A 25615-nucleotide genomic window follows, 5' to 3' on the forward strand; every position below is an offset into this window, starting at 1 on the left:
GAAAAACAACATAAACAATTGTGTTGTTTACATAAACAATTGTGTTGTTTACTGATTTCTTTGCTTGTTCAGGTGTTACATTCAGGAATGAATTCAGCCTGTAAAAAAAGAGGCTGTGCCTGAGTTTCAGAATATAACCAACAAAATATGTGACTCACACTTTGGAGAAAAGGGTGAAAAAAACATTACTTATTTTTCTAACCCAACTTTTTAATGTTCTTTTAACACTTGCCTTATTTCAAGTACATGCTTCTGTTATCCTGAATCCAATCCCCTCACCGCTGGAAGAGGGAAGAGTCTGAGTCACATTGCTTTGGGGGTGTGACTGAGTGTGGAGAGGGAAAGCAGAAGTTTGTGTTTTGTTTAGAAGAAAAGGAGACAGGAGAAATATTGTGTGAATAGGAATAAAGATTATGCATTCAAAAGCCTTTCAGAAATCCAGCCCTCCTCCCTTTTCCCTCTACCCACCCCATGAAATTATTCTGGCTTTGATCCCATCTCTCTCTCTCCCGCTGTGTTCAGTGACAAACAAGTATGTGACCCTTGCCCTGAAAGGTATCAATTCCCATTTCCTTTCCTGCTTAGGTCAGGAGGAGGAACTGTTTGAAAAGCAAGGGTTATGAAATGGATTTTTCATGTGAGCTCTACTTGTTGTAAACATTTATGTCAAAAGAATTTAACCTGCCTGATTACTTAGAGACAAAAGCAAATACAAATAGACTGGGAACACAGTTAAAATGTGATTTCTAATTTATTGTAGAGGTTGGGAGCATATTTTAACTCAGTTTGCCACATTCTCCATGATTACTGTAGACTTGTCAATGAGAAAAACTCTTCCCAGTGAAATATCTGAATCCTTGCCCTTAAATAAGACAGTATTGTTTATGCCTTCTAATCAAGGATATTGTTTACAGGGCAGATAACTGTTAAGTCTTCTTGCCATTATTGACTACATGATTTATTTCCTTTTGCAACTGCATTTAGATGTAGTAAAACCTCTCTTGACTGTTTATAATCTTCTCAGTACCTTGCTCTAGTATGTGAATGCAGCACAGTTAAATCATAACAGCTGAGTATGGAGCAGAGCCCAAGCTACTGGTCACCTGTGTCGAATAGCTGTGGCAGTCTTTTTACTGTTTGTTTTCTGCTCTGTAGCAGAACATGTAAAGATGCTCAGGGAATAGTGTATTATTGGACATGGGTATAAAGACTTCATCAGCCTAATGGAACAATTAACTTGACCATTCTGCTGCTGTTGATCTGCAGAATTTTGCTTTCAGATCAGAGTGATAAGGTGAAGATTAGCACCTCTGGGTCAGTGGGGCTGATGAGACATGATTTATTAATCCTCAAAGAAAACCTTAATTGGACACTGGAGCACTCTTTCCTTCATTGTTAAACACTGCCAGAGAGTTATTGTAATTAGATGCACCAAAACTAAGATAATGACTTTTTCCCCTGGGAGCCCATGTGTTATTTTCTCCAAATAAATCAGTGTCAATGTTTGCTAACACCTGAAAAACATCCCCTACAAATGGTCATCGATGACCCAAACACAACTTACAGAAGGGAGCTGGAGAACAGGATTCATAAGAATCCTTTGATTTAGAGGAACCGTCTTAAATCCTGGTCTTCAGAGCACAAAGAATTTACTGTGCAAGCAGGTTAATGAGCAGGTTGATTTATTCTTATTTTTTCACCTATCACTGCTCATCTACCATCAGGTTGCTTCCACTAAGAGGCACTGATTTATAGGAAGAAGCACTCCTCTAAGGAGTTTGGTAGGTTTTGAAACCAAATCTTGGAAACACTTTCTTTTTCAAAGAAATGTCTTTTTGCAGGCTGTGTAATAAATGGGTTCATTATAATGCAGCATGCAGCTCAAGATGGGAGAAAAGTCCATAGGCATACTATTCTAGGTACTGTACCCCAGGCTTAAGAAACGGAGCTGTGTGACTTGAGGATTCATTAAGACGCTTGGTGTAGTGCAGCCCTGATGAAATAAGTTAACATTCTCATTAGGGGGTTGGAGCAATCATTTGGAAAAAGCCTCCCTTTGCTACATTTGTTTACTGTGTCACAGGAAGCATGTCCTCAGTCGACTGGGATAATCATTGTCAGCATTTTACATAGTTACGAAGCAAACTAATAAGCCAGATTGTCGAATTATGTCAATCATGTCTAAACATCAACAAGCAAATTGCTGTATGCAGATGGGAAATTTGTAAAAAAGCCTAGCTATTCGGTGCAGCGTGAGCAGTGCACATTGCGGGACTGTGATTTAAGACTAGTTTCTGGGGAATGTGACTTTCCACCATGTGGCTCCAAAGCCAGATTGCTGTCTCTATTAAATTGTCTGGTGAGACTTTTGACATTTAGGGCACTGACCGAGGAGAACTTGTATCATCAAACATTACGTCCAGCTTCTCCTACCCTGTTGCTGTACCCACCATATTATCACGCTGGTGCATTAGTTTTCTTCTTGTTGCCTCTGCTGGAGTCCTCAGGATTTATTGCAGCTTCACGCCCAGACTGGCTTCCCAAGGCTCTAGCTGGAGGAGAGATGAGAATCAAGAAGTGGTGTCAGAATTTTTTTCTGCTAAAGGCAGGAAAATTGTATATATTCCTACTCAGCCCTGTTGGGGATTTGAGTCAACTTTTAGCTCAGTGATCCTCATGTCAGCTCTCTGAGTGACAAATACTTTTGGCACATGTCATCGTTGCACCAGGCATGACCCTAGGGGGGAAGGGACCTGCTTGTGGCTGGTAGTTGCTGAGTGCTTGCGTGATTTCACCCCTGCCCAGGCTGATACATAAGGGACAAAAGAATGAAGAGTTTAAAAAATGCTATAAAACTTGCAGAATGCTTAAATAGACTGAAGTGAAGATTGCACGAGAAAGCAAGATAAAAAGTAAGACATTAATCTGTAGAAAGAACAAAAGATCTATTAAATCAATCAATAGGTCTTTTACAGTGGCAAATATAATTTAGTTAAAGAAAACATAGAGAGTGCAAGAAGAATATAATGAGTTTTCCACCTCTCCAAAAGCAAGACCTGAAGGAGAACAGTTATTGATTGACAGGTATGTTCTTCAGTGAGGAAAAGTGTGCTCTGGACGGTGGGTCTTGGAGCTGTGCTGAAGTTACAGACCCCCTTGCACCGTACTTTCCCATGGGAGCACGGCCTTCAACTCACAGCAGAGAGATGTCACCTGATCAGGAATGCTGGAACATGACACACACCAAAGCCAGTTTCTGTCTTTCCTCATGTTTAGAAGGAAATAGCAAGGAAGAGTTAAATATTAATTCCTCAGCAAGTTTAACTGTCCTTTGGGAACATGATGAAATAATGAGAGAAAAAATAATGTGTATTGCAAACAGGGACAACTGTCCAGGGTCCCAGGTAATTGGAAGACCTCTTTGTTATTGTATATACCAGTGTAAGTCACTCTTTCATTAGGTAAGTCCCAAAGGGTTTGGTGTTGGTTCTTCCCAAGACCAATCCAATAAGTTGTTTGGTCTCAGTGAAATGTAGACTTGGGTTTTTTACTGAGGATATAGTGTGTCTTTATTCAAATACTGATACTGAAACACCATCATTTTGATGGTCATTCCTTACTGATGAATGGCTAGTTTAATGCCGATTTGTTTTTCCAAAGACTGACTTAGCTATAGTTTTACCTGCATCACTGTTGCATGTCATTTTATATTAACTTCCACTGATCCATAGTCATTATTAGTTGGGATTCCTTCATTTGCCCTGCATAATATGGACTGCTTGGTACTTATTTTGTTTTTTCTTTGCTAACACCTGTTTGAAACATAGTCATGAGCTACCCAGAGGCCAGGGATTTGAAGACTCAGGCTTTTGCAGTAGCTCTCCCCTGTAGCAACAAGACTTAACTTTGAAATTATTAGTTATATTATTACAACTTCCCAAGAGTTTAAGTGTCCCAGGCTGAATCGAGGTGCAGTGTGGAATGTCCCTTCTTCTAAATTTGAATGCCCAAACATGGGCACCTGCTGTTGAACAACAGTTTCCTGAAACCTGGGCAAGAGGAAAGCCAGAAGTACTAAATAAAACTATTAGTATAACACATAGGAGGAGTGGGGGTGAACAAACTTAACAATTGTATCATGCCCCATCTGACTGAAGTACTGATGTTATTAATTTAAAGCTGAACCAGCCATCTGGGCTCTTTAGCATCCATGTATGTTATGTTGGAGTCTGATCCTCACAAAGCGGGAACCAGGGAAAACTTAATCTGCCATTCTGAAGAAAGGCGATGATATTTCCTTCTCTCAGTGTGAAGCAGCCTTTGCTGAGCAGGAATTTAGGAGGCCCATGGGGTCTGTATGTGCTAGCAGGCACAGAGGTTCATTTTAACTTCAGCTGGCCCTTTGGGAGAGAGTAAACACATAGAGCATCTTTCTTTCCACATAGCTTCATAATAAACTTCCAGAGGAAAATCGGCTTGACAAATCTGGCTGTACAAGTCTAATTAAAATAGATTTTCCCTTAAAAAAGTCAATTCCATTAAAAAAAAACCTCCACAGTTCTGTTTCAATTTCATCACTAGAAAGACAAGTATCAGTAAGCTGCTGGATCTTGTGGAAAAAAACCCCAACATATACACAACCTGAGTGATTGATTTTAAAATGCAATCAATTAGAAATCACAGTTGACTCTTTTGCTTGGATCTTAATTTGATTTGGAATGGGTTTCTGTCCTTGTCTACTATTAATTAGTAATAATAATAGTATTGTTCTTCTACGGGAATTTCAGACACATCTGCCTTCCTATCAGGCAGATGGTTGGTACAGCTCAAAGCACTCTCACTCACAGCAGAGGTCTCAGCTCCATTACTTCTGTTAGCTGGCAAGGGAAGGCTTTGGTGAAAAAAATGGTAACACTGAACAGAGGAAGAAATTGTCAGTGGAATGAGTTTCTCTTTTTTCCAAGCTGCAGCCTGAGAGACAGCTGCAGGCAGGGGGGGCTGCAGCATTCTCACAGCATTGCAGCCATCAAGGCTCGGATGCTGGGGCACTGCAGGGACATACAGAGGAATGCAGTACGGGAGCAGCTAGAGCCTGATCTAGAATTCCAGGTATTAAACTGGTGTCAAACCGTCTGATCCCCATTTTTATCTAAAGCAATAGGCCAGACCTTCCTTGGGCAAAAGCAAACTCAATTGCATTATCTTTTGTTTGTTCAAGGGATAAGCCTAGCAGCTGTTCTTGTTGTGTAATGTTTATAGCTTTACAGAGGCTGCAATAACAAGGGAAGCTCCATGTGCAGGTATTGGCCCCTTCAGTGACCTTGGAAGAAGGATGCACAGCCCCGAGCCGAGCAGTCTCACTGACAGGAGACAACTGGGGGGATGGCTTAATTTTCTTTTTTTCACTTTTACAATGCAGACTAAATACTGCTCTGCAGTAATGCTTTCCATTGATATTCAGCTGACAGACTTGATTTTAAAGCAAGTATTTGTTATTTTCGTAGATGGAAAAAAGCTGTTAGTATTCTAAGAGATAAAAGAGGCTTTTCTCTTTTTCCTTGTGCATCAAAGGTTGCAAACACATCTGTAGTTCTGCAGTTGGTTTCTCCAGTGTACCCTGGTAGAGCTGTGAGGATTTAAGACAAGGAGTGTGAGCGCACATGAAGTGTTGGTTTCTTTTTAATCAGCCCCGTTCTTCACACAGCAGTGTGAATAAAGCCTGAAGCTGGGCACTGTGAAAACTGACATGTAATGGCACCTTTGGGGGCAAGCTAGGCAGAATGATGCTTAGTGCCAGTTATTATGTAGTACTAGTGTAAGGATACACACAGAGCTCCATGACCTGCGTATATAAATAGCAGAGGGAGCCCCTAGGGATCTCAAGGTGGCCAGGTACAGGGGAATGTCCTCTCACTGGGTCTTGGCAGGAAGGGGACCAGCTACATTGCACGTCCCTGGTGGCCTGGGAGTGTGGGCAGATTGGGCAGGAGCCTGACACCTTCTCCATGGGACAGGCCTCCTACCAACAGGTATGTGGGGAGAAGCAGAGAGCAGTGGGGAGGAGTCGGCCCACAGCCAGGAACCGCTGCTCACCTAGGACACAGAAACTTGAGTAAAATTTTTGCTCCTGGAGCCCCAGCAGGACCATGGGAATAGTTCCTCTAATATGGGGTAGTTTGAGAAACCTACTATTGCTGAGGCTATTTTGACATATTGCTGCAGGTAGATTTAGCTGGTGAGGGCACTGAACCAGCAGCTTTCGGAGATAAAAGACAGACACATACAAACACAAAGGGGAAGGGCAGAAGCATGTGCTGCAATGGAAAGCAAGGTTCTCTGCATATATTAAACTTCATCTGCATGGTACCTTTGTACCTATACGCACCTGTGTTTTACAAAACAGAATTTAGCAACTTCCTTAGCTCACCTAATACAACATAAAGGCAACTCTACAACCGCATAGTCTGTTAGGTAGCCATTAAATAAACAGCATTAGGACCATTAACTTGGAGGTAAGAGGTGCCCCACTCCCCAGAAGTCTGATTCTGTTGATAATAGCATGGCCACAGACATCATCCCACCTGCTTGGATTCTTATTTTGATCAGTCCCACAGAACTACTAAATACATTAAATTTAATCAAACACAATACATTTAGTGCTTTTAGAAGAGTAAAAGTGCCTGCCATTCTCAAGAATGAGAATTGCTGAGGGAATTAATACAGGGCATTAGTACATTAATGCACACAAAACCCAAAAATATTTCTAGGGAAAAATAAGGTGGTTAGCTAGCAGCAAGAATGTTCATGGAGTCATAGGAGAAGCGTCCTCAAAGACCAAAGGGTTAAAGTGAACCTGCAGATAGGGCAGAGCACTACTTGAAAGAAATCACTGAATTAATCCATAGCTGGTACTAGAAAAATAATCTTAGGTAATATTGCAATATTGTTTCCTTATCCTAGGCTATGATCTTGCATTTGCAGAAAACAGGGCCTGTTGCAGAGATGCTAGGAGGCAAATTGTTTGCCTGAGTGGTTGTCAGCACAGAGGAAGGAGCGTGGCACTGCCATCCATCCTCTGTCATGACAGGGGCCTCAGGTGGGGACGTGCCACTGCTCTACAGCACAGGCAGCTCCATCACAGTCTCTCACAGCCAGCTGTTCAGTGCAGCTACTACCTCACAGATGTGGATTTTTAAGCAGGTATCACTGGGTCTTCTTTGCATAAGAGGAACCACAGCTGGGTAGAAATGGCCACAAGCCCTGTCTCACTAGAGCATCTCCTTCTTCCTCCTCATTTTGCAAGAGGGCTTCAGCTGAGGAGCCCTGGGAAGGGGAAGAAACAGATGCACAGCACGGGTGCTTTCCAGCAGAGGGGAAATTATCTTGGACCAGTGTAATTGAGTCTGCTCTTCTACCACACAGTAAGGATAAAGTTTTCTGCCAGGCTAAGTTATGATCTGGCTCCAGTAGCACATTGTTTTTATTATTATTTATTTTTTTAAATTTTTTTTAATGGAAATCTGCCTGGTAGTCTGCTACCTGGTAATTCCAGCAGCAGAGCAGGATGAGAGATGGCACGAAGGGATGCAAGCTTGTAATGAAAGTAAACCAGGAGGAAGTCAATCATAATAAATGTTTGCTTAAGAATATACCATACATTCTGACATGGAAAAAGACTAGTGTCTCCTTTACACTCTGTAAGGTGAAGTAATTGAGAAGCTGTTCCATTCAGATGCTATTGCAACTGGGAAGCTATGAGGTGAACTGCCTCAAAAATTAACTTCAAGGAGACTTAGAGTATATAAAAGAGGATCCGTCTCTGAACTTAACCAGCATAGCACATGATTCACTAAGTTTCAATGGTGAATTTATGATGTCGAAAAAATTATTTCCTGTCCCATCTTCCTACCTAAAAAAAAAAAAAAAAAAAAAAAAGAGAGAGAGAAAGGAAAACAGAAATATATCATACATAAACTTCAGTTACATCTTCTGGTGAAATACAGGATAAAAAGCATAATTAGGGTTCAAGGTCAAAATGAAATTCTGTTCACATCTCAGTCCTTCACACATCATTCTGCGAAAAAAGAGAGCTGAATAGAGGAAGAATTAACTGATTTCTTTTAAGTTTAGTAATTGCAAATGCAAAATGAGTATCATTCTGCAGACATGGTGCCAGAGGACAATGCAAACTAACGAAATAATGGTAGTCCTGATAAATAATTTATGCACCATATCAAAAGCTGAATGAGATAAAGAAATGGAGAACCCATTTGAAAATTTGGAAATTGCTCAAAGCTCTTCCTCCAGTGACTCCCAAGAGGATGAGCATGGAGCACTAATAAACTCCATGACCGTGTATAATTCATAAACTTTCCCTCATTTTTTGATTTTTAGTGCTTACAGTTTATAGTTAACAAAGGAACAAAGAGTGGAAAAATCCTGGTAAGAGTTGAGAGGACAACATAAGCCAGCTGATTCCTCCACTTAGTCTATTCATAAAGGGCATTTGTTTTCATCCCAAACTGCACATATATCCATCATTAAACTAGCACACTGAAAACAGAAAAAAACCCTTCTGCTCACAGCCTCATGCCTACTTTGTATTTGTTTTTTTATGACAGTTATTACAATGTGAGATTATAACACACGAAAAGCCATTTCAGAATGATTTTTATTAACAGTATTCTGTTGTGGCTCTTGGTTAATGTTCAGACTGGATATGTTATGGATTCATTCAATAGCAGCAAAGCAAACTCAGAGCAAACCAGTGGGTGCTGTCTAAAGGCAGTGGGGTGTTTCTGGATGGATTACATAGCAAGAAACTTCCCCTCACACAGCCACATGGAAAGATATTACTAAATTCAACAAATCTAAAAATTACGTTCAGATAAGACTTGCCTTGAAATGATTTTGACAGTAACAAGCATGTGAAGTTCTATTCTGAAAAGACATGGTGGGCAAGAGGGTTATTTCAACTCTTTGCACATCAGGAATTTGTTGCTTGCTGTCAGGCACAGCACAATTCAGTCGCACTGCCAGACTTTTGTAATCAGTGTGGATCTCAGTAGCTTGATGATTTGCCCTTCAAGGATGCAACATTAAATATTTTAAGCTGTTATGATTTTTTTTTTCTGTAAGATGCCTTGGAGCTTTAATTTATTATTTTTTTTTGCAGTCTTTAGAAACAGGGGACAGTGTCTTGTGGCTTTCTGAGGGAAACCCTCACTTTCTACGTTGACTACACAAGCAGAGCACAGCACACCTTGCAGCTGCATGATGAGTTTCAAGCTGCTGAAAGGCTGTGATGGCACCCACAGCCTCTGTTGCCACATCAGAGTGAGCAGCATCTGACTTAAGCAATCACAGCAGAAGCTGGTGGAACACAGAGGAGGAATCTCCAAACAGCTTCCCACCATCACCAAAGACACAAAGAAATCACATAACGCTCTCAGGGCTCTTTGAGATCTGTTGTCCAGGATGGGTAGACGGGAAAGAAGGTGACTACTGTCAGCAAGCTACAGAAGTGGCTACAGGGCAGCTGCCCACTGGTGATCCCCTCTGCTCATGCACAGACTGTCATGAGGTTGATGAAAGGGATCCATTCCCTCAGTTCCCCCCGTCTGTCCTGCCTGCCTCTGAGAGCCTGTTGAGTGTAATTCAAATGTTGTTTACTTCATTAATTTCCTCCTACCATCAATTGATGAATAAATTATTCATAAGTAAATTTATAAATTATTCTACCGTTTCTATTGATGATTGACTAATATTGACCAAATAAATTATTCACTCTTCTTTTCCCCCACCAAATGACAAATAAATTATTTGTGAGTATTCTTTTTTTCATTATTAGATCAACTCTTCCATCTATTGAGACATTTATAAGATGTCACTCACTCTGACAGCTACAAAATTTGTAAGCAGGACCCTTTTAGGACCAATATTTTCATAGACAAACAGAATTGGTTTAACTATTGTATGTTTATATGACAGCTGCTCTAAGTATGAGGTCCTTTAGAACATGAGGAGGTGGTTTTGTATATTTCAAAGCCAACTAAACAAAATGCTGCGATATTCTGGGGTTAATTCTCACCCAACCAATATATTTTGAACTGTGTGGATTTTTTTAGTCTTATGTATTTGTACAAAATAGCCAGTGTTGAGGCTTGCAGCCAGCTGCTGAGCTCAAAAGGTGTTTGGATGCAGGTTCCATAAATGAACAAAGCCAAATCAGACAGATACCTTGACTAACGGCCACTACAAACAGGAACAGCATAGGCCAGAGCTTATTTCAAGTTCCTGGATAAATTACATGAGCTTTACATCTAGCTAGATCCATTGCTTCTCTCTCTTCTTTCACTGATACAGCAAGAATTATGAGGCAGACAAGTGATATCCTTTTCTAGTGGCATCATTTGTAGCATATTTTACCATGCAGACAAAATGTGTCTGCATCCAAAAATATGGACAGTCCATGTGTTGGCTGTCGTTATGATGGGTCAGGAAAAAAAAAAAAAAAAACATAATAAATAAATTCATGTCTACAAAAGTGATACTAAGTCACAAGCACCCAAAAAGGATTAAATCCTCTCTGGTCCATGGAGCTCAAGTTAGATTAAGTCCATCAGGTCAATCAAGCTGTATTGGCGTGAAATCAGTATAAAGACCATGAACACTGAAAAGTATTCTCTAAAAAGTCGGTCTAAAAGAGACAGAGAGAGAAGGCATCTCACGCCATCAGAGGCGCAGCCCTGCTGTGTTTTATCAGGTGTGACTGCCAGTGAGGGTCAGAAGCAGAAGCACACACCTCTCTCTGCTCACATCTTTCTTGCCTCAGAGACCCACCAGCAAAGCATGTGCAAAGAGGTTTCAGTTGACTTTTTATGGGTTTATGTTTTTTTAATTTAAAACCATGGAGCAGGCATATTTACCAAGCTGGGTGCATGTAAAAGAGTGACTACAGCCCCCAGACAGCAGTTAGTTGAACAGCTCACGCTGCCCGATGGAAGATGAATGGGCTGTGCAAGGCAAGCAGGGCTGCTCTGCGCGCAGAGCTCGTTTGCAGAGGGCTCATTTATGGGGGACTCTCCAGCACCACGCGGCTCTGTAACACCTGGCTGCTGCAGACATGAGCTGTCTCTTTGTTTTCCCTTTCCTTTCCACCCAGAGGGGGGCTGTGAGCTGTCACTCGGGCCAGTATAGCAGTGTAATACTGGCCTTTAAAACACACACGCAGCAGAAAATCACAGCTCTCTCATTTTCTGAGAAAACTGTTAATAGGTCTCCCTCTCTCATGGAGGCATTGTTACAGTTTTAAGTTCCTGGCTAAACTGGCATTGATTTTTTTACTTAGATTTCCACATTAAAATAGGCAGCAGTACTTAGGGAACTGTTGTGGTCAGGACTTAGAGGGGAAGCACCTAGCTCAGGGGTCCTCAAACTTTTTAACCAGGGGGCTGGCGCGTGGATGCAGTGGCAGGCAGCCATCTGCGGCTGCTTGGTTTCCCCCCAACCCCCGGGGGGGGGGGGGGGGGGGGGCGGGTGTCTGTAAATACCGGGGGCCAGATTGAGGACCCTGGGAGGCCCTATCCAGCCCGTGGGCCATAGTTTGAGGACCTCTGACCTAGACTTTGCATTCTGAAAAATAACTGAGTAGCCTTTGGGGTCAAGTTTTTAATGTCCCTTTCTTCCTGTTCTCCCAGCAGAAACCCCATGGAATACCCAGACACAGAAATACACAGAAAGGTATGACAGAGAAAGTGGGAAGGTAATAAAAGGGTGCCTAGACAGATGTGGTGTAGTCAGAGAGCCAGGCTGGAAGAATGCTCTTTGCAGAGTGGATGTGGATGGACCACAGCTGTACTGGTCAAGGCCAGAAAAAAGAGCACTGCAGTAGCTGGGATAAAATGGTGAAGGGAACCCATGGGTAAAATTTTAGGTATACAGGTATGTAACAGACTGTATCTTTGGGACTTTTATGCAGAAAGAACCTATGAAACTTAGACTTCATGTGAGGTTTCAGAGAGTAGTCTGAGCTGAATATGTCCATATTAAGAGTCTGCGTAAAACACAGACATGCTACCGATCCAGAACAAATGTAGGTGCTCCATATTAGACAGTGTGATGTCCGTTCATCAGTAATGGAGCAGACCAGGATATGAGTTTGGACAAGACAAAAAAGATGAGCAAGTGTACTATGTGAAGATATGCAGGTAGGCAAGAGAGAGCTGCCTCCTCCACAGGACACTCAGGGGAAGCTGAGGCTGCATAAGAAACAGATCACAGAGTCACAGAAGCTGAAGGAGAACAGGACCACAAGAAGACGTCACCATATTTAGTTGTCTTGCAGTATTTTGCAATACCATTGCAAATGGTCATTTGCATCAATAATAGGAAAAAGGACTTTTATCACTGCTGCTTATTCCAGTTTAGCAGCCAGAGCAAAACAGCTGTGCAGGTGGTAGGTATTACTGCAGCACACATAGCATGGTGGTTGGCAGCAGTGTAGCTAGGCCAGTGTGTCTGGCCTGAGGAGCAAGGACTGCAAAAAACTGTTCAGAGTCACCCAAATTATTTTTTTTATAACATGTCCATATAGGCACAGAGGGGTGTGGGTATGTGTTATCTCATACATTGGAATTTTTTCTCACTGGGGAGTAAAAGCCATGAACAAAAATCTACTTAGGTGTTTTTTACTGTAAATGCAGTGTACCAGCAAAATATACTTGCAGCTTGGTTAGGTTTTTGCTGTTAGTTTTCTGATGAATGCTTGTGACTCCTAGTAATGTTTTGCATTTAAGTCAGTTTTGCTGCTTTGCTAAAGGAAACTCAGAAAACAGAGCTGCAAGGAGCTGCAGGAGGCCATGTAGATTTAGCCACCATAATAGCTAACAGGATAATTAATTTAAATTGTCTGCCAGTTTTAATTAATTAAAGAACCTTCAAACAGTCTTTCATATGTCTTATTTCAGGAATGATATTATTTGGGAAAGGACAACTTTTTACAAGGGAAAAAACCATAAAATCAATAGTCTGCAAGCACAACTCAAAGTAGTGGGAAAGAATATTAAAATTACAAGCATGTGGAAAATGTAATTTTATTTCACGCTGAATCATATCAAGTAATACCTCTCTGCTTTCGTAGCTTACTCAATGCAGTTAAACTGTTCGTGACGAAGACTGGACTCTAAATGAAGGACGGAAGAAGAAAGCTCTGGCTACCTACCTGCTTACCTTTCCCTCTGAGGTCTCATAATCTTCTTGTTTAAGTCTTTCCCAGAGCAGGAATACAAACTGTTTACTTCTAATGTGTCAGTGCTACTGGCCTTCTTTTGTAATTTCTTTTGACTTTTGCAGTCATTCCTCACCCCTCTTCTGTTTCACTGCATTTTGCTCCTCAACCTCCTTCTTCCTTTTTGCTTGCTATTTTTGGTTGCAGCTGTTGTAATGCCAGCTGGAAGAAACATGGCTGGTATTCTCTTTTGAAGACTGTGAGATTAATATCTATTATAAACTTTCTAGAGTCAGAATTGCAGTTCCACAGGTTTTCTGCCTTAGTGTCATCAGCTCCCCTGTTCCTGAGAAATGGAGCAGACAAGGCAGGTGATCATTTCAGAAGAAAAGGAGGGAAGTAGCTGGGGAAACACCACTAATTCGAAGAAAAGGGCCAGGCCTATTAGATTAATCTCGTGCTCTGTGCAAAGGAGTGGAGGGTAATATACTCAGGATGCTGGCAAGGAGACAGGCATCTGTATTTTGAACTAATGAAGTCCTATTAAGATCCATGTGCTTGGAAGTGTTCCTGGAGTACTGTAGCTAAGTGTGGATCATGGCAACCTAGTCATCATTCGGCAGAACACGGCCGCCTGCCTCGCCGGCTCAGATGCAATAAGGCAGTTTTCCTAAGCAGATGTGTCTGAGACCTCAAGGGCATCAAAGTGTCTGAGATTCCTAACTAATCTGACAATCTGGCAGCAGATCTGTTTGGCACAGGGCACGGCAAAGCCAATAGCAAGCTTTGGAGTTGTTTCTCTCTTCCCAACACCATCTTGCTCAATGTCTTTCAGTAAGATGCAAAAAAAAAGAAGGGGTCAGGCTGAGAAAGGAATGTGATAAAGAGCTGCTTGTGGCCTTCTGTACTGTTGTCATTTGACACAGCAGCTCTCTAGAGATAGTACAACCATGGATAGATGAGTTTTGAGGGTGTCTGGAGTTAAATGTCCTGTGGGTAGTGGACTAAATAAACAGCCATTACCACTCTCTATAGGCTTGAGAGAACCTCGATATCTGGGTGTACCACCCACGCCAGCCCTGGTGGGCTTGGCATTATGAATCACAAATGCTCTTTCAGCACTGATAGTGTGCTAACTTCTGTGAAATTAACATATGTTTTCTTATCTAGTATCCACACACAGGTGCTGATTTTGTGGGTGGTCTCCCAGAGTAAAGCAGACTTTCTGGAAAGAGGGTCTTAACCAGTTCTTCACACGAGGAACTGGCTTCAAGGGCAACTTTTAAAGGCAGCCCTAAATGTCAAAACTCTACAATAGCAGACAAAAAAAAGGTATTTTTAAGTTATTGTTACAGCTGTGCCATAAGATTATAGGAAATCTTTATGTTAGAGTTTATCTGCATGGTTTACTGTTTTCCATCAGCTTTGCTGACATTTTCTTCTCTGCTGTTTCAGTCAATATGAGTCAGGAGGAGAAAAGGACATGTTTAGTACACAGGGACATTTACCTGAACCTGAACTTGTTCCATGTTGTGAACATATTTCCTTCTTTTCTTCCTTCACAACTTGGAACTGAACAAGTGTGCATTAATCTTATTTCATCCCATCCCACTTTTATGCTAGAGAGAAAAAATTGAAACACTGTAATTACTCATCAGACTCAAATTTATTTTTATATTAAAAATATGAACCATTAAGGGGAAAAAAATCCAAATTCCATTTCTGCAGGCTCAGCTCTTTGCCATTCCCTCCAAAAAATGGTATTTTCAAAGCTTTCAGTTCCCATTATCCATTTCATTTTACTGTGTCAAAAAGGGAAAGAATTTCATCTGTTCTCAGGCTATTCAGTGCTATTAGGAATGAAAAATCCTGTCTAGAATGAAAAATCATGTTCTGCTTTGTTATGATTATTCTAGCTCTTTAATACAGTCCACATGGTGCAACAGTACTGTTGCAATTAAGCCATCCAAGCAAAGGGTAGTGGGGGAAAAGTACAGTGGGGCTGTATCTTTTCTTTGCAGCTAGCCTAGTCGTTCATCGGTGAAATAGCACAAGGGGAAGGGGAAGACCTGGAGGAGGCTAAAGGAGCAGGAGCATAACCAGCCAGACCACGAAGAAGATCATGAGCTGCTGAGATGATGCACACAATCTGAGGGATAAATTCCCTTCTTTCCCAAATGCCATGTGATTTCCTACCCCAGAGAAAGTCTAAGTGCTTGATTTGTATGAATTTTACTCCCAGTGTGAAATGCAAGAAGCAGTATTTAACGTTCAAGAAACATAATGCAAAATCAAGAGAAATGGAAACGTGCCAAGTGATCAGTTCCCTGACTTGTTTTCTCAGTCACTGTATTTAAATTCCACATAAACTCAAAGATCTTTTTTCAGTGTACGAAGACAAATATTTGTTGGTCAACAGATGACCCCTGCTGGCGTGCAATATCAAAAAAATCTATGCTAACTAAAAATATCTATTTATTTTTTCCAGCCTCCTTTGTGCATATTTGCCTGTGGTTTCTACTTCACTTTGATTAATCACATTACTCCATCAAGACTGTATCTCTGCAGTCTGTTTCCCAAAGGATTGTATGTTGCCTTTCTTTCTTACACTTCTCTCCATAATGAATAATATGCTATCCATTTATCTACAGCATCTTCTCATCTCTGCTCCATGTGTCCAACAATTTCCCTCTGATCATTTTCAAACAAGTTCCTGGCGATCTTCTTGTCTCACTGTCTGTTTATTTGGTGATGATAGCAACAGCTTCTCTTTTCAGTGCTTCTGCACAATTTGTAGTGTTATCAAATTCAGACTTTTATCAGTAATACTGTCATTATTGGTATGCTTTTCTCTGTTTTCTCGTACTTATTTGATTTTGACCTAACTTGGACATAAATCAGTTTTTACAAGAGTTCACTTTATTTGGCCAGCACATGCAATATCTTCCTTTATCTATGACCACTTCTTGTTGTCAGGAATAGTCCATCTGTTTTTCAGTTGGCATTATCACTGGAATTCTACATAGTTGTACTGTCTTTTGGCAATTCACTCAATAACCCCAGCATCCTCTCACCAGCAAGGAAGCAAACATGGTAAATGGGATTGGGTGAGACATTCACATCAGTACAATGTAAAGTTACTTTCTAGTGCTAAATGAAAATTCTTTATTTAACTTTACCATGTCCATCTAACAAGTTCAGTCAGCTGTGCATCTGAAATCACAAAGTACATTATAATTTTTCTCTACATGATGTTGGACACACTTCTATTACTAGAAATCATGCATCGCATGTTGTGAAGTCTTTGTGATGTTCTTTGTGCATCGTGACTCTCTTGGATAACCAAGAAGAGACTTTCCTCATATGCGTATTTAACTACGTTGTTTGAGATAGATACTTCTCATGTAAGCCCACTGGAGCTTTTTGTGAGTTCGTTTTTTTTTTTTGTTGTTGTTGGGTTTTTGTTGTGGTTTGGTTTTTTTTTTGTGAGCAAAGACTAAATATAAAACAGAACTTTTATTTTATTCCAAACTTTATTTTGCTTTTATTTTTGCTTTATAGCTAAAGGATGTCAGCAGCTTAGAGCATGCCTTTCCATCAATATTCTTCGCTTATTCTTGAAATCTTTACTTCTACCCATGATTCAGAGTTGTTACTCCATGAGGTAGTGTGTCACTGCTCACTGACTGCTTAGCAACCTCAGTGCTAAGAAGTGAGGTGCAGAAGAAGCTGTACTTACGACATCCCTTAGGACAGTATACTGTCCTCTCTTTGGTGGGAGGTTCCACATTCAGCATCCACATCCAGCTACTGGGAAAGTTCTGCCTGTGGCTTTCACAGCTCTTCTCCTGCTGGTCAGTTCCTTGTTTACCAGTTCAGCTGTCATCCATAACACAGAGGAATTTTGGTTTTTTTTAAAAAAACACCCTTATTTGCCTTGGATAACTGCTAAAATCTTGTCACTTTGGATTACTTTTTTTTTTTTTTTTTGGCCTTCCAGCCTCTCATTAAGTTTAAGAGCATGTGTTCCTTATAGAAAACTTTGTGCAGCTTTCAATACGTCCCAGGATTTTCATTTCTTCCTTTTCATTTCTTCTTTCCATTTCATTTAAGTGTTGCCATGTTAGTCTCCAGCAACATTTCTGCCTTAGGGACCTTCGCCTTAAACACATTCTGGTTGTATTAACTCCATGGCTTAAATAGAAATGTTTCTTCAGTCCTTTCCTTTGTCACGTAGAGCCATCTCAGTACATCCACTGCAGATGTAGCCTTTTCTGAACCAAAGATATTATTTCTCTACTTTTTTTTTTTTCATGAAAAAGCCTAACATCTGAGGAAAGTATTATAGAGTTCACAACCTCTCTTGAATAAAACTCCTTCCATGGACTTTAAATTAGATGCTGAAAGTGATCACAAAAATGAAAAAAGCAAATAAAAAATGTTATATTTCCATTTCTAGTGAGTGTAGTTGTCATTCTGTGGAAAAGTTTTCTGTACTCATGCAAACACAGAGCAAATGGAACTGATTGGGTTTGGGTTTTTTTTTTTTGTTTGTTTGGGTTGAGTTTGGGTTTTTTTGCATTGAATCTTATTGCAAACATCAATATTGAAGTCATGAGACCTTGTGGAATCTATATCAGGAAACAGCTTGTCATTAATTTGATTTCATTATGGCCTGATGACCTCCACAGCTTTAGTGGGGCTTGCAGGTAGGACTTAATTGGTGTCCAAGAGCCTGTATAAGGGAGAACATGTGGACGGCACTTTAGTCTCTTGTATATGTTTTCTGAGAGATGAAGTTCAGAACCAATTCCTATAGTGCTGAAGTGATACTTTTTATTTAGAGAGCAGCACTGAAGGGTTTAAAACTGGAAACCAATGAAAATTTACTATCATCATCATCATCATCATCATCATGTTCTTCTCTTTCCTCTTTTTTAATTAAATAACTTAATTAAAAGACTAATTAGCAGTAGCATATCAACATAGAGATATAGTATCTGTGCATTTTTCTTAATAATTAAGCTTCAGCTATGGGTTTTCTGCCTTGCTCAGTGTCTAGAATTCCACATTTATATGTCATTTTAATGTTTATTTTTCAATGTTAAGAAAAAGCATGCTACAAAAAAGGAAGAAGTTTATCATGTGGTTAAGGCACTAGATAGGAATTCAGGCATTTCACACCGAATCCCACTGGTGCCACAGGTTTTCTCTGTAACCTTGAGCAAATCGCTTAACCTCTCTACCTCTGCTCCTCATTTATTTTTAAAGGATGAAATATTTTTCCTGTTTCTGTATTTACATCGCAAACTCTTTTTACTGTATGTTTTGTATGATTCTTTTTGCAATAAGGATCTTATCTAAGAATTCTTATAACAGAGTTGTTTTTATCTATGTAAAAAGAAATATATTATGTATGATAGGTGATCCTGTATGATAGGTGATCCTAAGTTATGACCTGGCCGTTTAAGGAGTTACTATTATTACTAGTAAACTAGAATCACAGAATCATAGAACGGTTTGGGCTGGAAAGGACCTTTAAAGCTCATCTCATTCCAAGCCCCCTGCCATGGTCAGGGACACCTTTCACTAAACCAGGTTGCTCACGGCCCCATCCAGCCTGGCCTGGAACACTTCCAGGGATGGGGCGTCCACAGCTTCTCTGGGCAGCCTGTTCCAGTGCCTCACCACCCTCACAGTGAAGAATTTCTTCCTAATATCTAATCTAAATCTGCCCTCTTTCATCTTAAAGCCATTCCCCTTCTCCTATCACTATGTGCCCTTGTAAAAAGTCCCTCTCCAGCTCTCTTGTAGGTCCCCTTTATGTACTGGGAGGCTGCTATAAGGTCCCCCTGGAGCCTTGTCCTCTCCAGGCTGAAAAAAACCCATCTCTCAGCCTTTCTTTATAGGAGAGGTGCTCCAGCCCTCTGATTGTCTTCATGGCCCTGCTCTGGATTTGCTCCATCAGGTCCATGTCCTTCTTCTGTTGGGGACCCCAGAGCTGAACACAGTACTCCAGGTGGGGTCTTACAAGAGCAGAGTAGAGGGAGAGAATCACTTCCCTTGACCTACTGGCCATGCTTCTTTTGATGCAGCCTGGGATTCTGTTGGCTTTCTGGGCTTCAACTGTACATTGTTGGTCCATGTTGAGCTGTTCATCCACCAGCAGCCCCAAGTCCTCCTCAGGGCTGCTCTCAACCCATTCTCTGCTCAGCTGGTATTGATTCTGGGCATTACCCTGTCCCAAGTTCAGGACCTTGAACTTGGCCTTGTTGAACTTCATGAGGTTTACTCAGGACCACCTCTAAAGCCTGACAGGGTTCCTCTGGATGGCATCCCTTCCCTCCAGAGTGTCAACCACATCACACAGCTTGGTGTCACCAGCAAACTTGCAGAGGATGAGCTCAATCCCACTCTTCATGTCACTGACAAAGATGTTGAACAGCACCAGACCCAATCCCAACCCCTGAAGAATACCACTCATCACTGGTCTCCACTTGGACATTGAGCCGTTGACCACAATTCTTTGAGTGCAACCATCCACCCAATTCCTTATCCACTGAGTGGTTCACCCATCAAATCCATGTCTCTTCAGTTTAAAGACAAGGATGCGATGTGGAACAGTGTCAAAAGCTTTGCACAAGTCCAGTTAGATGATGTCAGTTGCTCTTCCCTCATCCATCAGGGCTATAACCCTGTCATAGAAGGCCACCAAATCTGCAAGGGAAGATTTGTCCTTAGTGAAGCCATGTTGGCTGTCACCAATCAACTCCTTATTTGCCATGTGCCAGGAGGGTCTGCTCCATGATCTTGCTGAGCACCAAGGTGAGACTGACTGGCCTGTAGTTTCCCAGGTCTTCCTTATTTCCCGTTTTAAAAATGGGAGTTACATTTCCCCTTTTCCAGTCCATGGGAACTTTACCAGACTGCCACAACTTCTCAAACATGATGGATAGTGCTTTGCCACTTCATCCACCACTTCCCTCAGGACGTGTGGATGCATCTCACCAGGTCCCATGGACTTGTGCACCTTCAGGTTCCTTAGATGGTCTTGAACCCAATTTTCTTCTACAGTGGGTGGTTCTTCATTCTGCCTGCCTTTGCCTTCTGTGGTTTGGGTATTAGTGTGTTAGAGATTCAGTCAGACTCAGAGCTTCAGTGTGGCATGGCTCTTTTATCAAGAGATGATGGGCTGGTCTTACAAAGGCTGTCTCTATAGCAGTAAAATAAATGTGCTTGGGAATTACTATGCCACCCTTGAAGACAACCAGTACAGAGTGACCTGCTTCCATACCATTAAAGTCAAGCCAGCACTAAGGCAAGCAGGCTGCATCCATACTGCTTATTGGGAATTGTCCCTGGGTTGTAGTAGCTCCCAAACTATATCCTGGAGTCTCATGAGAGCTTTCTTGGTAAAAAAATTTAAAAGTATGGGCAGAACAAAGAAACATTTGTAGGCTCTGTTTAACAGTGGCCAGTCAAACACTGTACTCTCACTACCTACTCTGCTTCTCTATATAGCTATATGCTTACAATACTCTATCCCAGTCTTGCTTGATGTAAATCCTGAGGCTGGAAAAGAGGAAAGTGAGCTGCAAAAGGAGCTTTGCTAGTAGTAAAACATAGGAAACGACATAGAAATGGGTTCAAAGTAAGTCTGGTCAAAATCCAGATAAAAAGCCATTTCTGTGGAAACTACTCCATAATACATTAAACATTCACTGGCTGAGTAAGTTAGACTATGGATGAGCAGTTCAAGTGATTCAAGTTTATATTTTTTTTTGTATCAAGAGGATCAATTTGGTGATTAAAGCGTTCGTTCAGTAGGTAGATGATATGGCTTTACATTCCCTAAGCCAGTGAGAGGATTTGAATTTAATTGTCTTTTATATTTATAAGAAAGCCAAGGACTGGTACAGAGTGAAGAACCACATTATCTTGGGCTGTGCTCTTGAAAAGAAGAGTTGATCGTTCTCCTCAGTATACCTTGTAAGAAGGTATTAGGCATGCAGCTGAGTCTCCTAAACAGGTCTGCAGTCCTGAGCACAAACCTCAGGCTTAGGGAAGAGTCAAGCTAAAGACAAACAGGTTTACTCAGCTCTTCCTTCTACCTTACCTAGGGACTCCTGGTGATTCTAGTTGAATCTTCCTGGCACAAAGTCATTATCTTTTGACTCCTGCCTGCCTCATATCTAAAGTATTTGAAGCAAAGTTCATTTGTGGGCTTTAGGTCGTCTCTGGAGCACATCAGAAAAAAAAAACCAAACCATTAAGTCTATGCTTTGGTGTTGCTGAAATCTGGGGATTATAGGCAGTTCAAGGATGCCAGTTTGTGTCCCAGCCGCTTCTGAGGTGAACAGCCAAGGCTGGTGTCAGGCAGATGAGGCGCTTAAGAGGTTCTCTGCAGAACAGCCCAAGCTGACACTCAGCACAGGGAGAGCTGGTAGGATGCACTGGTGTCAAAAATCATTGTTGTGCCCACCCCAGCTACATGCTTCTTAGGTCTGTCATCGTGAGCTTGCTGGCACAGACCCCTCCAGCTTACACTCTAATAATAGTAGAGACAGAGCAAATGTGCCCCCATACACTGTATGCACAGAACCTGCAAGCCTAACTCCTGATGCCTTCTGCCTCATTTGACAGCAGAGCATTTAAATCTCTGTTGAAATCTAAACCAGGCTGATTCTGAAGGGCTTAAATTCTAAACATATTTACCTAAGAAGAGATCCTATTACAGTACAAGCCTCTACACAGTCAAGACCCACAGTGGGGCTACCAGACAGCCCTAGTAATGGTGGGTGTAGCTGAACTATCACTTCTAGAATTGTCATCCTATCCCAGATATATTGCCCGGTGTTACCATGTAGGACAGAAAAACAGTAGCAAACAAAACAGTTTTAACTCATTATTTTGCAGTTTAAAAAGATTTCGCAAGTGTGGCTTAATCACTTGCAACAACTGACTAAACATTATCTTGCATATTGCTTTCCAATGAGTATTTTATGTGTTGTTGTCTCTGCAGACTGAAGAAGTCCTGAAGATTGATGGAGGGCCATGCTATTCAAACAGCAGGCGTTGCTGAGACAGAAGCTCTTTGTGCTAGGCAGCCTTGCTATTGGAAGTCTCCTATATCTAGTTGCCAGAGTTGGGAGCTTGGATAGGTAAGTTCTTTTTTAATAATAAATGGACTAGGATTGTTCAAGTTTTTGCTTCAAGGATCTGATTTATTTTCCTTTTTTTTCCTTCTTTCCTGTTGTAGTGTCTACTCATATAGATAGACAGAAAGACTGTCTATTCTAGTAGTAGTTTTCACTGTTCTTTCCGCCTCTTTGGAGAAGAAAATAGGAAAATAGAGTCACAGGTCATCACTGTTGAAGAATTTCTGTCTGTCCATTTGTATTCTAAGCACACTGACACTTGTTTTCAGAGAAGAAATAAAACAGCATCCAGTAAAAATGTCATTACAGTAACTCATTTTTGTTTGTGTGCATCTGTGTGTTGACCTCTAGTTTCAGCAAAACAGTTATGATGTATTTATATATCGTCTTTTCTAAATTTATGAGCAAGCAATTAATGTGCTACAGTGGTAGTTAAAATTAAGTATGAGCCTACAGAGTAGCTCGTCAAGTTTTGAATACTATTTCACTTGAAAGATTGCTTCAGGGTTTCAGAATTTTAACTATGTTAATTATCCAGTATTTTCTGGAGCTGAATGTGCTAAATAAGTGGGTTTTCTCTGCAAGTGATTTCCTGGAGAGCAGTAGAAAATCCAGCAGAGAAAATCAAAAACTATTTGGCACTTTCGACCAAGCTGAGTTTTGGCTGGTTATTGACAGGGCAGCAGTAGCGCTACCTGCACCAACGTCACTGTTTCTGTCACCCTAAAAATGACCCGGGTTTGGTCTGTTAGGTGCTACACAAAGACAGGATATAAAAAAGCTCTTTCAAAAGAATGAATGAAACAAGACTTCAAGATTTCCAGAAGCTGGTAGAAAGCTTGCCAGTGCTAATGCTCTAGTGTCCTTCTTTTAAATAAAGGAAAGTATTAATTGAGTTCAAAATTGAGACACAATGCTGTGTGAACATGGAGTGTGTGGAAAGTGAATCAAAACCAGAGCTCCCTAGTGTCCATTGCTAGGTAATGTTGAGCTCCATCCGAGATCACTGAGTGCCTTCTTCAGCTGCTTAAATCCATTGCAGAAGAAGAGGGAGACCGTGTACTCAGCTAAGACCAAATGCATTGCAAATTAAGCCCCAGAATTTATATCTTCTTTCCCTTGGTGGTCAAAGCACCTCTGATGCTTCAGAGGTGAAAACTTCACTGAGAATAATGTCATTCTGTAAATGGAGGCAGAAATCCTTACCGGCTCTTTCAAAAGTATATTTTATGTTCAGAGGCATGAAATCTAATTAACCTTATGCTATTATCTATGCTTGCACATCTACAGAATTTACTGATGGCTATAAAATTATCTTGCCACAGTATTTGACTTGCTGACCTCCTGCGGCACTGAATTCCACTGGTTTCATATATAATGTTGCCAATGACAGTAAAATTCTGTTTCATTCTTTTGCATTATCCAGTGCGAAAAATACCACACTGCTAAAAATCAGTCCTTTTGTATTTGGACTTGGTATGAAAATGAGAGAGAGAAAGAGAAACTAGAAAGGATGAGACACAGATGAATTAACTGGAAATGCTCTTCTGCCTCAGCACTAGGGCAAAATCCAAACTCGTTGAGTCTGTCAGTAAAAGGATGCTGAATGGCTCCAATAATTTATGCTGATCTAATTTGAACAAGAGAGCTGGTATTATCCCAAATCTGGATTCTTCACACAGTGTGCAAGAGCTGATCCACACACAGAGTCAAGATATTTGCTTATTGCATGTCTGCACAGAGACGGGTGCTGGCTGGTAATCCACAAAGCCAACCTGCCTCTTCACACATAGCAAAACTTTTTATACACTTTGAAAAACTGTTTACAATTACATTTAGTCACACTTAATTTTCATAGGTTCTTACAAGCCTCATCTCCATTTAAAGGTACAGTGTTCCTTTTTTCCACCGCACATGTTCTGTGGGGAGGGGGCTCTATTTGCTCGAGGGTAGACCTTGTAGTATGCTAATCAGGGTAGTTCACACCTAGTTTCAGTAATTTCCTGTTTAGTCTCATTAACCACTTAGTTCTCCTGGAGTTTATCTTGTTGTGCCCCAGCTTGAGGTGTTTATGGTGTCTGTTCCTTACCCCAAGGCCAAGATTTGTTAAGTGTTTGTAAGGATTTCACTAACATCCTCTGTGTTTCAAATTCTTCCTTGTTTTTTACGGTAGATATTTACATTTTTTCCCCTCTGTTTTTTTTTTTAAAAGTAAATAATTCTTATATCACATACATCAGTGGCCCACATTTAACAGCCTCAGATTGGGCTCTTCAACAGGAATGTTTTGAATTTTCTTAGGCCCAAAGGGAAACTGCCACTAGTTTATCAAATTCATCGAGTCATCAAGTTTGATAAGCTGAGCACTTCCCTCGAGAGGCAGCCACCGTCCTGCAGATCCTGAGTTCACGGAGCTGTTTAGTAAGTGAAAGCTCAAATAGATTCTGTGCCTGGCAATTTTGAGAAGATCTGGTTCAGTCTTTGAGTTGCCCGACTCCCTCACAGTCAGTATGGGGAACCTCCATACCGGATTTCCATGCGCCAAATTGCTCCGGCTGGAACCAGGTTTACAATCTTTTGCCACTCTGACGCCTCCATTGGAAGAAAAATAGCAAGTATTCTGGATCAGGAGAGACAGCACTGCTACTTGTCATTAAGTCTGTCCGGCTTTATTTTAGCTGTTTTGAAATTTGTGAAAAATACAGTTCTCTCAGATGAGTTGTTTTATGGTGGGTTTTCTCAAGAAGAATGTTTGTGGAGTTTTACTGTAGCAGTTTGAGAAATTGCCTGTTTTGGGAGAGCAACTCAGTGATATAATAAAGGTCATGTAATTTTTTTTTAAAGGCTTTTATTTTAATGGAAAATATTACTCAGATAATAACAAATATTAACATGTTGCAATGTAACAGCAAATAGTTACATTTGGGGATTCAACTACCAAGATCTGACTGCCTGCTTAGTACCACCACTGCCCGGATCTTTTTAAAGGCTAATTTTTGTTGTTTAGATAGAGGAGATGAAAGGGGAGAGTAAAAAACCTGAAAGGTAAAGGGTAGAGGAAGGACTTTTAACGACATCCAATCTTTTCCCGTAGGCTAGAGGATATCTTGAGTATTTATTTACTTTTAAAGGAAACCACCCTGTTTGACAAGCTGTTGTGTTACACTGAAGGCAGTGATAACTGTCTTTTTGAGAAAAAAAAGAGATAAAATTAGTTGAGATGGGTCTG

General features: G+C 40.9%; 1 protein-coding gene across 2 annotated transcripts in view; it reads left to right on the top strand.

Moving 5' to 3' along the window:
* The window catches only part of HS3ST5 (heparan sulfate-glucosamine 3-sulfotransferase 5), a 195691-nt gene that overhangs the window by 166372 nt on the left and 3704 nt on the right, over positions 1 to 25615 (top strand). For both annotated transcript variants that reach the window (XM_056344799.1, XM_056344798.1), the window contains one exon: positions 22251 to 22389. In XM_056344799.1, coding sequence (XP_056200774.1) covers positions 22283 to 22389 — 107 coding nt within the window. In that variant the 5' untranslated portion in view covers positions 22251 to 22282. The remainder of the gene's footprint in view (positions 1 to 22250; positions 22390 to 25615) is intronic.

The sequence above is a fragment of the Falco biarmicus genome, chromosome 6 (genome assembly GCF_023638135.1).
Source record: "Falco biarmicus isolate bFalBia1 chromosome 6, bFalBia1.pri, whole genome shotgun sequence".
NCBI lineage: Eukaryota > Metazoa > Chordata > Aves > Falconiformes > Falconidae > Falco > Falco biarmicus.